Source organism: Aotus nancymaae, unplaced genomic scaffold (genome assembly GCF_030222135.1).
Source record: "Aotus nancymaae isolate 86718 unplaced genomic scaffold, 86718_ANA_hifiasm-v0.15.2.pri h1tg000049l, whole genome shotgun sequence".
NCBI classification, from domain to species: domain Eukaryota; kingdom Metazoa; phylum Chordata; class Mammalia; order Primates; family Aotidae; genus Aotus; species Aotus nancymaae.
The window spans coordinates 22,126,494-22,138,641 of NW_026988463.1; the positions used below are offsets into that span (position 1 = coordinate 22,126,494).

Genomic DNA, 12,148 nt, shown 5'->3' on the forward strand with positions numbered 1-12,148 from the left:
CACATCCCATTGGCCAGAACTCAGGCCTGTAGCCGCACCAAGCTGCAAGAAATGCCGGGAAATGTGGCCTCTATCTGGATTGCCATGCTCTCTGCTAAAACTCAAGGGTTCTGCTACTAAAGGGAAGAATGGTAATTGGTGGGAAACCAGCAGTCTCTGCCACAACTTACAGACTGTCCATTGGGCTTTGAACTTTGTAGTGATGAGGGACTGGCAGTGGTCTCTAATCAGGGAGGTTTCATGTCCAGACTTGGGTTTTTGATGCATGCAGAAGCATGCTTGGAGAATAAAGCTTGGGAGAAAGAAAAGTCAGGAGGCCTGTTTAGATGATGTGTCTGTCGCTTTGTTTTCCCATCTCTGGAGTCCCTGCTGCAGGCAGGAGCCTATAGGTTGGGTTCCCAGGCACTCCCAGATGGAGGGTTTGCGGGCAGGGTGCGTGTGCCTGGGGCTGCCGTGGAGCAATCAGCTGTCATCATCCTTCCTTCCTTCCACAACTATTTATCCAGCACCACATCTGGGCACAGGGCTCCAGCGATGGTCCCGATGGGTACAATGACATCTGGGGACCAAGTTCAGTTCTTGGTGACGCCTCCAGTGCCTCTCGACGTAGGGCACAGCCTTGCATGCTCCACTGATGCTGGCTCCTTCTGTTGTTTCTTTTGGCTTCAGGACCCCCGGAGCAAACACAAGTTTAAGATCCACACGTACTCCAGCCCCACGTTTTGTGACCATTGTGGGTCGCTGCTGTATGGACTCATCCACCAGGGGATGAAATGTGACAGTAAGTACTTTTTCTCTCTGGGGGCATCTGCTGATGGCAGAAGCAACGGGAAGGGCTTCTTCCTCTTGGTTTGGGGTCCAGGTCTGCCATGCAGTCTCCCTATTTTAGGTGGGGCTGGTGTACCAGTCATCTATTGCTGCATAATGATCCTCCCACCCCAAAACACTGTGGCTTAAGACAGTAAACATTTGTTTAGCTCATGACTCTGCAAGGCAGCCCTTTGAATCTGGGCTTGCCTCAGCCGATGTCATGCATGTTCGTAAAGCATGAACTCATGCTTCATGGTGGATTAGCAGATGAATGTGGGCTGGGCACTGTCTGGGCCTTGGTGGCCTCACCCACATGTTCGGCAGGATGGCTGGCTGTCATCTGGGTGATGGGGATGACCAGGCCATGTGTCTTTGCTCCTCAGTAGGCTAGCCTGGGTTTGCATGCACGGAGGTCACAGGGTCCTGAGTTCCTCAGGAGGGCAAGTCCCGTTGACAGACACTTCAAGTCTCTACTTGTGTCTGTTTGCTCCTGATCCACTGGTCAAAGCGAGTGGCATGTGAGATGCACAGCCACAGTGTGGAAAAGGACAGTCCATGGCTGTTGACACCCAGAGACATGAACGAATTGTGGTCATTTCTGCAGCCATGCACCACCACCGCTGTTTTTAGCATTGAGATGTGGGGTTGATGCATTGTTTGCATGGAGAAGACCTGCAGGCTGTCCCTGCAGCACCCACAAGTTTGTGCTGGAGGAGGAAAGAGAGCATGATTCTTTGGCCAGGATGTGGTGGGAAAGGCAGGTGGAGTAGGACTCCTTTTTATGGGGCCAAGGCCTGGATGGCCTGTGGGGCAGGGGAGCAGACAGGCATTGAGAGCTATGACCGCAAAGCTACAGGGATGCTGGAGGTGCTGGTGGCTCCCACAGGCCTATTGGTCTGTAGCAGTCTGGGCGGTCACAAGGCTGGTGCTACTCCTGACACAGGGGTCATGAGGCCCAGAGGACAGAGGGAGAAACTCACAGGGCAGAGAGTTACAGAGAGAAGTGTGAGGATGAAGAAGGGTGATTGAGAGCAAGAGAGACAGTGAGAAACATACATGCATGGATAGAGACAGATGCAGGGAAAAGATGGACACATGCAGCCCTAACACAAGGTGGAATGGGGGCTGTGGAAGCTGCAGAGAGACTCAGCTAGAAGGAGGGACAGGGAGACAGACAGACCAACAGATAAAGCCAGGTGCGGTGGTTCACTCCTGTAACCCCAGCGCTTTGGGAGGCTGAGGCAGGCTAGTCATCTGAGGGCAGGATTTCAAGACGAGTCTGGCCAACATGGTGAAACCCCATCTTTACTAAAATACAAAAATTAGCCAGACATGGTGGCACACACCTGTAATCCCAGCTACTTGAGAGGCTGAGGCAGGAGAATGGTTTGAACCTGGGAGGTGGAGGTTGCAGTGAGCCGAGATTGTGCCACTACACTCCAGCCTGGGTGGCAAAGTGAGACTGTGTCTCAAAGAAGAAGAAAAGACAAAATGGTTGGCATGGGCACAGAGAGAGTGATGCCATCACACAGCCTCATGCAGAGGTGTAGGGATGGAGAGACCAGAGACAGAGACAGAAGCACACATGGAGAGTCACAGAGAGACACAGAGGAGCGAGGCAGAGAGACACAGCTAGAGAAGCGGGGAGACAAAGAGGCCAGAGACGAATGTGGAGAGTGGAACAGACTGATTCACAGACGCGGCCAAGGCAGTGACACACACATAGAAGTGGGAGAGCAGGGGCAAGAGACACACAGCAACATGGGGACAGAGACAGACAGACACAGAGACATGGCGAGAGCCACAGGGGGACAGTGAGGCTGTGACCTTCCACCTGTAGGACAGCAGCTCCTCTTACCACACGTGGGGCCCTAATGTAGGGACAATGCCCCTACCTCAAAGACAGCAGTGGGTGGGAGCTTAGGCTAGTGCTCGAGTCCCAGAGGGCTCTCCCTTCCCTCCCTACTACTCATTTACAGTTTTTATGATAGGCCTGCTGCCTCCTAGGACTTGGGTGGCCTGAGAAGGGTCCCCTGCCCCCAGATCCCTTGAAATTGGGGCCTGTGGGGTGACTCGGCCTCTCCTTCTGGCTTCTCCAACTGGAACTAGTGTCCCCCTGGAGAATCCTGGCTTCCTGGCACACCTTCCTGGAGCAGGGCATTATTGGTCAGGACCTAGGAGAAATCACCACCACATTGAAATAGACACAGATACTCTACAGAGGAGTGCACAGTGGGAGTGGATATCTAACCTGTAACATGGGAGATGGCAGCAGGCCAAATTCAGCTTGCAGGCACATTTCAGGCTCTAAATTTTTTTCCTTGTGGTTAATTGTGGTGAACACTACGGTCAGCCCAGACCCCCTCCTCAGGGTCCCACCCCATCCCCTAGCTGAGGGTTCACAGCGGTGCCCCGTCCTGCATAATTGCCCAAGGTAATACCCCTTCCAGGGCCCCTGGATGATTGGGATGCCCGGCCCTCTTGTCTCAGTTTGGAACAGCTCTGAAGGGTCATCTCAGCTCTGGGCTTTCCTTACTATCAGCTTTGGTGGCATCCACGTGGCAGGCCAATTTCTCCTTTCAAGAACACTCCCTAAAAACCTTGTGCTCAAAAATCCCCATCTCAGACTCTTTCCAGGGAACCCAACCTATTAACTGTCAATATTTAAAAATCAAGAGATGTCAACGTACACATCGAGATTCCTGCTTATGTTGAGAAATGGGAAATGTTGCTGCTCTGTCCCCTGCTTGGCCAAGTCCCCACCACTGTTCTAGATTTCTCACTCATGTGACCAGCCAGCCCGAGAGCATCGAAGTTGGTGACTCTGGCTTCAGAGCCTCTAGGGATGTGGGGTGTGCTTGCTTCAGGCTGCACCCTTGGCCTTGGGTGGGGAACAGACAAATTCCCCCTCCGTTGTCCATCAGGGTTCAGTGGGGAGAGTTGGAGAAGCCCTCCTGATGAGATCCTGGCAGGCACGTTGATCTCGGCCAGTCTCGTAGGTCTCAGCTGACTCAAAGGAGGGGAACAGGCAGGGCTTGGAGGTCCAGGGTGGGGCAGATGTCTGCAGCCCCCAGCCTGAGCCAGCCTAAGCCGAATCCCCTCTCTCTGCCCTCACAGCCTGCATGATGAACGTGCACAAGCGCTGCGTGATGAACGTCCCCAGCCTGTGTGGCACGGACCACACGGAGCGCCGCGGCCGCATCTACATCCAGGCCCACATCGACAGGGACATCCTCATTGTCCTCGGTAGGTGGCCCTTGGGGCTCCAGTCGTTCCTGACCTTGCTTAACCCATGTGATTGAGGAGGGGAGGCTGATGGAGGGGCAGGGCGGTCCAGGGAGCAGGGAGGGGGTGTGGCACTGCTTCTGCCCGCTGCATGAAAGCTGCTCCCTGCAACAAGGGGGTCCTTAGAAACTACACCCTCAAAGCTGTGTTCTTCAGCACCCAGGCTGAATTGGGTTCAGAGAGGAGATGTCTGAGTTCCTTGGATTTTTAACTTCCACAGGATCTTCCGCTTCCCTTCTCTCCTTCTCATTTCCCACTCTTTTTTACAGTAATTTTTTGGAGTGGGTAGTTGCATTTTCTTAACTCAGATAGCGGAGAAGGGAAGTTTGCTTCTTCCCCAAACTTTTCCAGCAGGAAAAATGGAGTCTTGATGATGAACACCCAATTTGGAGAATATAATGTTTTGGGAAGGAGGAGGGTTAGGGGGTGCAATTCAGGGTCTTTCCACATATTTGAAATATTTCTTTCTTGAACCTGACGGTGGCTATGCTGGTCCGTGTTATATTATTCTCTACACTTTCTGCATGTCTAAAATATTTCATGATAATTAGAAAACAGGATGATATAGTCTTCTGGGAGATGCAGTGAGAGGAGGGGCTGGGGGCGGGAGCTGTCACTCATGTATCCGAGCATTAGAGACATATTTGGCTCTGATATGGAAAGTTCAAGCAAAATTGGAACTCAGCTGCACTGGCTTGAGGAATACTCAGCTGTAAGTCCCAGTAAAAACGCACTGAGCCGGCTGCCAGTGGAGCTAAAACGTTGCAGGAATTCCTTCTCGAAGGCTGGTGACAAACTCCTGTGGACTTTATGTATCTAATGAATATAAACAAGGGTTTATGAGTTGGTAACTCAGGAAATTGATGATGGAAGAGATTGGTTTTGAAAAATTAATCTGTTTCTGAGGCCTCAGAATGGTTCAGTAGCTCTGATGCTCTGAGCCCTGGGTTGGGGAGGGACTTTGTGTAAACTGTGTAAAAGCTGAAAAATACTTATCCCTGGACAATATAATTCTTTTAGACTTGAGATTTTGTGAAGCACAGTGAGATTTTAGAAACTGTATTAGGTTTTCCTCCAAGTGGTTGCCCGCCTCCCAGTGGGATGCTTGGGGTTCCCAGGGGAAATCCCGCAGTTTCAGGTTCAAGAAAAGCCCGTTTTCCCCACTCTGTTTCCCGACTCTGGAGAGAAAAAAATAAGACTCTGCTTCCCTCTGGTGTCACTCACTGGAAACTACACTCATTCCAAAGCGTGACTGCAGGCAGCCCACATTTATGGACCGCATGGGATGTGCAGTGCTCTAAACCTTACGTGTTATCTCTTTCAATCTTCACAACATTGCAAAATCTATATTATTCTTGTTTGAGATGGAGTCTTCATCTGTCGCCCAGGCTGGAGTGCAGTGGCACGATCTCAGCTCACTGCAACCTCTACCTCCCGGGTTCAAGCGATTCTCCTGCCTCAGCCTGCTGAGTAGCTGAGATTACAGGCATGCACCACCACGTCTGACTAATATTTGTATTTTTAATAGAAATGGGGTTTCACCATGTTGGCCAGGCTGGTCTAGAACTCCTGACCTCAAGTGATCCACCCGCCTCGGCCTCCCAAAGTGCTGGGATTACAGCTGTGAGCCTCTGCAACCGACCTTCTATTATTCTTGTTTTATGAACAAAGAAGCCAAACCTCAGAGGAGTTATACTCCAGGAGTTCACACCATCCACGATGATAATAAAACAATAGCTAACATGTACTGAGTTTTTAAAATGTGTTAATCATTGTGAGAAGCACTTACAGGCAGTATCTGATTTACATTTTTTCAGCAACTCAGATGAGGTAAGTTATTATCATTCTACCCATCAGAAAACACACTTCCTCACCCAGGTCAGTTTGACTCAAAAGTACTATATACTAGGTTACTTTTTAGCTTAGTTTAGTTTCTCTATGTCCCCACCATGTTTATTCCTTTTGTGGTTTGGCTAGGGTACCTCTTACAGGCATTCCTTAGGGAGTCTTTGTTCTGATGTGGTACAGTACAATGTTTCTTCAAGTTCAAAGCCAAAGTCTTCCCCTGAATCATAGATACGCTGTGACGTTTGAGAGCCTGGATCACAAGCCCCTGATTCTCAGTACACACACCTATAGGAGGTATATCTGTTTGCTATGGCTGCCATAAAAAAATACCACAAACTGGGTGGCTTAAGACAAGACATTAAAAAAAAAAAAAGAAAAAGAAAAAGCAAAGGCCAGGCACGGTGGCTCACACCTATAATCCCAGCACTTTGGAAGACCAATGTGGATGGATCACTTGAACTCAGGAGACCAGCCTGGGCAACATGGCGAAACCCCATCTCTCCTAAAAATACAAAAAGTTAGCTGGATGTGATGGTGCACACCTGTAACCCAGCTACTCGGGAGGCTGAGGCAGGAGGATCACTTGAGCCCGGGAGGCGGAGGTTGCAGTGAGCTGAGATTGCACCACTGTTCTCCAGCCTGGGTGACAAAGCGACACTCTGTCCCAAAAAACAAAAACAAAAACAAGACCTCACACCTGTAATCCCAGCACTTTGGGAGGCCAAGTCAGGATGATGGCTTGAGACTAGGAGTTCAAGACCAGCCTGGCCAATATAGAGAGTCCCTGGCTGTATTGAGAAACAAACAAAAAATCCAGACGTTTATTTTCTCAGTGTTCTGAGGCCAGCCCTTCTGGAGGGCTCTGAGAGGTCTGTTCCATGGCTCTGTCCCGGCTGCCAGTGGTTGCTGGAAGTCCTTGGTGCTCTTTGGCTTGGAGATGCGTCCCTTCAGTCTCTGCTGCCATCATCCCAGGCACTCTTCACAATGTGACTCTGTGTCCAAAGTTCCTCTTCTTATTAGGACAGCAGTCACTGGATTAGGGCTCACCCTTGTCTAGTGTGATCCCATCCTAACTTGATTACATCTGCAAAATCCCTGAGTCCAAATAAGATCGCATTCACAGGTACTGGGGTTAGAATTTGACATATCTTTTTGGGGGACACAGTTCAACTCATAATGAAGGGTGAGGGAGGGGCAGAAGTTGGGGCCCCCTTAAATTCAGGGGCAGAATATCTGCATGCTTAGGGCTCTTATTGCATGAATTAAATAGCTACCAGTATTTTTTAAAAGATCCACACATATAAAGTTTTTAATATATGATAAAGGTGCCATGGCAACACAAAGGAGAGGGGTTAGACAGAGTTATCATATGATCCAGCGATTCCACCTCTACATACACGCCCAAGAGAGTGGAACAAAAATGTTCATAGCAGCATTACTCATAATAGCTAAAAAGTGGAAACAACCCAAATGTCAATCAGCTGATGAATGGATGAACAAATCGTGGTATGTCCATAGAATGCAATATTATTCTGCCACAAAAAAATGAAGTACTGGCCGGGCGCGGTGGCTCACGCCTATAATCCCAGCACTTTGGGAGGCCGAGGCAGGCAGATCACTTGAGGTCAGTAGTTCAAGACCAGCTGGCCAACAGGGTGAAACCCTGTCTCAATTAAAAATACAAAAATTAGCCAGGCATGGTGGTGGGTGCCTGTAATCCCAGCTACTTGGAAGGCTGAGGGATGAGAATCGCTTGAACCTGGGAGGCAGCAGCTGCAGTGAGCTAAGATTGCACCACTGCACTCCAGCCTGGGTGACAGAGTGAGACTCTGTAGAAAAAAAAAAGAAGTACTGATACATGCTACAGCATAGATAAACCTTGAAAATATATGTTAAGTAAAAGAAGTCAGGCACAGAAGGTCACATATTGTAGGATTTCATTTCTTTGGGATGTTCAGAATAGGCAAATCTATAAAGAAGTTTAATAGTACTTTGTGCTTTTCGCTTTGACACTGGGCTTAGCTAAAGAAGGGCGTGTTGTTGCCACCATAAGAAAGGGAAAACGAAGTCTCAGCAAGGCTGAACTCCTTGACCAGTGTCACATGCAGAGCAGGGGTGAGCACCGGGCCTCTGGCCCCATGTCACAATGCCCTTTGATTGCCCATACACCATGCTGGGCGGTCTGTACTCAGCGTGGGATTGTTGATTGATTGATGATAGAAAAGAACCCTGGTACTGTGGCTGGGTTCTGTAAAAATAGAGCCAAGATGGAGATTCTTGATCCAGTGATTTATTGGGCTGCTTGTGGGAAAAGAGAAGTGAAGGAAGCATGCTTCCTTCTTCGGGCAGGGAAAAAGCTCAGCAAGTGTGTAATCTCCTTGGGAGCCTTCTTTAGCCTGGTATCTGGTGGAATTCTGCACCAAGCACTGTATCACAGAGTCAGTCCCACACTGGGGCAAGGGGACTGGTATGTCATGCTCCAAGTCAGTCAGTGATATGGGATGACTTATGTCTCCCCCAGATTTGTATCTTAAGGCCCCACCCCCAATGTGATGGTATTTAGAGCTATGGTACCTTTGGATGGTAATTAGGGTTAGATGAGGTCATGAGGGTGGGGCCCTCATGATGAGATTCGTGGATTTCTAAGAAGAGGAAGAGAGAGAGATATTATTCTGTCTCCGCCAAAGGAAGGATACAGCAAGAAGGTGGCTGTCTGCAAGCCAGGAAGTGAGTCCTTACCAGGAATTGAAGCTGCTGGTCCCTGGATCTTGGACATCCCAGGCTCCAGAACTGCAAACACAAATGAATGAACGAATGAATGAATAAATGAATGAATGTTGTTTAAGCCACCCAGTCTATGGTATGATGGCCTGAGCTGACTAATATAGGCAGTCACTGCTGTAGGCTGCTGGGGATGAAGGTGGGAAGGTAGAGTAACCTCCCAGGTGAGGAGGCTTCTGTGCAGTTGAGGGCAGTTATCTGGACATGGAGATAACTGTAAGCCATTAACAGCCATTACACACAGCAGCCGGGAGTTGGGTGCATTGGCCAGTGTGGAGGGGAGCTGGGCAGGGTCCAACAGCATCCAGGACACTCAAGTTTCCCTTGATCTCCTGACTGTCTTCCTGGTTTCATTGCTGGGACTCTAGCCCCCTCCTCCTTGATCTTGGCCAGACAGATCGAGAGGAGAAAACGCTAAAGGTTGCGTGGGATCCTTCCCAGTAGTGCCAGGCTAGAAGTGGCCTTGTGGTGTCTGTTGAATGGCCCCACCTCATCCAGACCCAAGAATCGTAGTCAGTATTAGGCTTTTCCACTGACCACCAGCCCAGGACACTGCCGTTCGTCCTGAGTGTCATATGCTCTTTGGAAATCTCAGCATCTCTAGAGGTGAAAGGTTTTCTGACTCGTCCGGCTACTGAAATTGAGCTCATATGTCCGTTCTTAGTGTTTTGTCAGGTCAAGATGAGACTGAATCTGATTAGTTCTCCTCCTTTTAAAAACCCATCAATGGTTTCCCATTGTCTTTATAGCAGACTAAATCTAATATGGTCGTCTCATTCTTTATTCTCTGTCTCCTTCCCTTTCTTTCAATCCTTGGTCCTCTCTAGCCTGCCACACACCATAGGACACCTGTGTGTTCTGTTCTCTCTTTAGAATGTTTGCCATTGCCATCTTCTCTTTTTCTAGCAGTTAAGTCTTCCTCTTGATCTCAGCTCATTTTCACCATCTGAAAAGCTTCCTCTGACTTCTTCCTTTTGTCGACACAGTAACCTCGGCTTGGCCTTGGGAAAGGGGCGATTTTATGTTGGGTTTGATTAGTGTCTGCATTGCGCACAAGGCATTAGCTCCATGAGGGAAGGACTGTGTCTTGCCACTCTACCCCTAGCACCTAGCAAGGTGGGCATCACTAAATATTTGTGGACTTAATGACTGTATGTATGAGTGAGAAACCCCTGGAGGATCTTGTTGATAGATACAAAGCTTTCACAGATGGTCCCCAGATCAGTGCCTCCTGAACTCAGGTGCTGAAGGTCAGCAGATTATCCAATTTATACTGTTATTCTCATGGGAGGTAGAACACAACACACAGAAAACCTTAAGTATCAGGTCCAAGGTCAACAGCAAGTGTTACTGGGACTGAGACCCACTTGTTGGAGTCATGACCACCCTTGTTCTCTGGACAATGTAGAAAAGACACAAAGCAGTGGGACCTGTAGTACCCCAGGAAACCATATTGACGTCATGATGCCCAAAGGTGTTATGAGATCAGGCACTGCAATGTCCAGATCAGAGCGTAAAATGCTCCCAAGGTTTATGAAGCCTGCGTGTTCATACATGGAACAATATCCTTTTTTTTGAGACAGAGTCTTGCTCTGTCACCCAGGCTGGAGTGCAGTGGCACAATCGGCTTACTGCAGGCTCCCGCTGTTGGATTCAAGTGATTCTCCTGCCTCAGTCTCCTGAGTAGCTGAGACTACAGGTGCGTGCCACCACACCCGTCTATTTTTTTTTTTTTTTTTTTTTGTATTTTTAGTAGAGATGGGGTTTCACCATGTTAGCCAGGATGGTCTCAATCTCCTGAACTCGTAATCACCTTGGCCTCCCAAAGTGCTGGTATTATAGGTGTGAGCCACCACACCTGGCCAACAATATCTTATTCAACCCTTTTTCAATTCAATATATACCTATCAATGTAACAACTGACATCCATTATTTATACTCCCATCTACATTACAGCCATCTCCAAATGCTTAGTCATGTCCATCCTCATATCTCTCTCCCAAAAATTGGGACCATTCTTAAAGAAAGCAGAGTGAACTTTTTTTTTGTTGTTGTTGACATGTCATCCTATAACATGTCATACTGTAACATGTTTCTCTTTGGAACTCCCATTCAATATTCTTACCATTATGTTGTGTATACAGAAAAAGAAAAAGAATACCAAAGAGGCCAGGTATGGTGGCTCACACTGGCAATCCCAGCACTTTGGGAGGCCAAGGTGGGTGGATCACTTGAGGTCAGGAGTTCAAGACCAGCCTGGCCAACATGGTGAAACCCTGTCTCTACTAAAAATACAAAAATTAGTCGGGTATGGTGGTACGAACCTGTAATCTCAGCTACTCGGGAGGCTGAGGCAGGAGAATTGCTTGAACCCAGGAGGTGGAGGTGACAGTAAACCAAGATTGCACAACTGCACTCCAGCCTGGGAGACAAAGTGAATGAGCCTCAATCTCAAAAACAGACTACTGAGAAAAATTAAAGGTCCCATCTACCTGTATGGGAGATTGCAAAAGAGGTTCTAGAAGCACTCTCAGGAAAAAGGAATCTGATGTTGAAGGTTTGTAGAAGACCCTCTTATTTAAAGAACTGTTGCAAGGCTGGGCACAGTGGTTCATCCCTGTAATTCCAGCACTTTGGGAGGCCAAGGCAGGAGGATCACTTGAGCCCAGGAGTTTGAGATCAGCTTGGGCAACATAGTGAGACCCCATCTCTATAAAAAATAAAAAAATTAGCCAGATATGATGGTGCATGCCTGTAGTCCCAGACACTTGGGAGGCTGAGGTGGGAGGATCACTTGGGCTCTGGAGATGGAAGCTGCAGTGAGCCATGATAGCATCATTGCACTCCAGCCTGGGTGATGGAGTGAGACCCTGTCTCAAAAAACAAAAAACAAAAGAACCATTTCAAGGTAAAGAAGGTGTTTGCCATTATGAAGACTCTAACTAGGTGGAAAGAGTACAAGAAAATCCATGAGGGCCTTCATCTGGGTATTCTACTTGGCTATCTTCCTTCTAAAGCCAATATGGCAAAACAAGGCCAGAAGACCAGAGGGCAATCTTGGGTATATGCCATACCTGAGGGCTAAGGAGGGAGGTGGAGGTAGTTTGGAGTGATTATGTGTCTACAGTGTGAGAAAGATGGCATGTTATAGGTAGGAAGGTAAGATGGACTCTCTAGGTGTTCCTTCATTCATTCATTCATTCAGTAAGGGCCTGAGCACCAGCTTGGATCCAGTGATGAATGAAATCTAGTCTCTGCTCTCAGAGAACTCAGAGCCTAGAGGGAGAGATAGACATAGATAATTATGTTGCAGTGTGACCGGTAGTGTGATGGTGCTGTGGGAGCACACAGAGGGGCGCCTGAAGCTTCTAGAAGGAAACCATGGCTGAGTCGAATCTGTCTGTAGTGTGAGAATCATTTGATG

The 12,148-nt window shown here is 48.5% G+C and overlaps 1 protein-coding gene across 2 annotated transcripts in view; it reads left to right on the top strand.

The window, feature by feature from the left end:
* The window catches only part of PRKCB (protein kinase C beta), a 385,173-nt gene that overhangs the window by 192,269 nt on the left and 180,756 nt on the right, over window positions 1–12,148 (top strand). For both annotated transcript variants that reach the window (XM_012464746.2, XM_012464745.2), the window contains exons 4-5: window positions 670–781; window positions 3,928–4,056. In XM_012464746.2, the coding sequence (XP_012320169.1) occupies window positions 670–781; window positions 3,928–4,056 (241 nt within the window). The remainder of the gene's footprint in view (window positions 1–669; window positions 782–3,927; window positions 4,057–12,148) is intronic.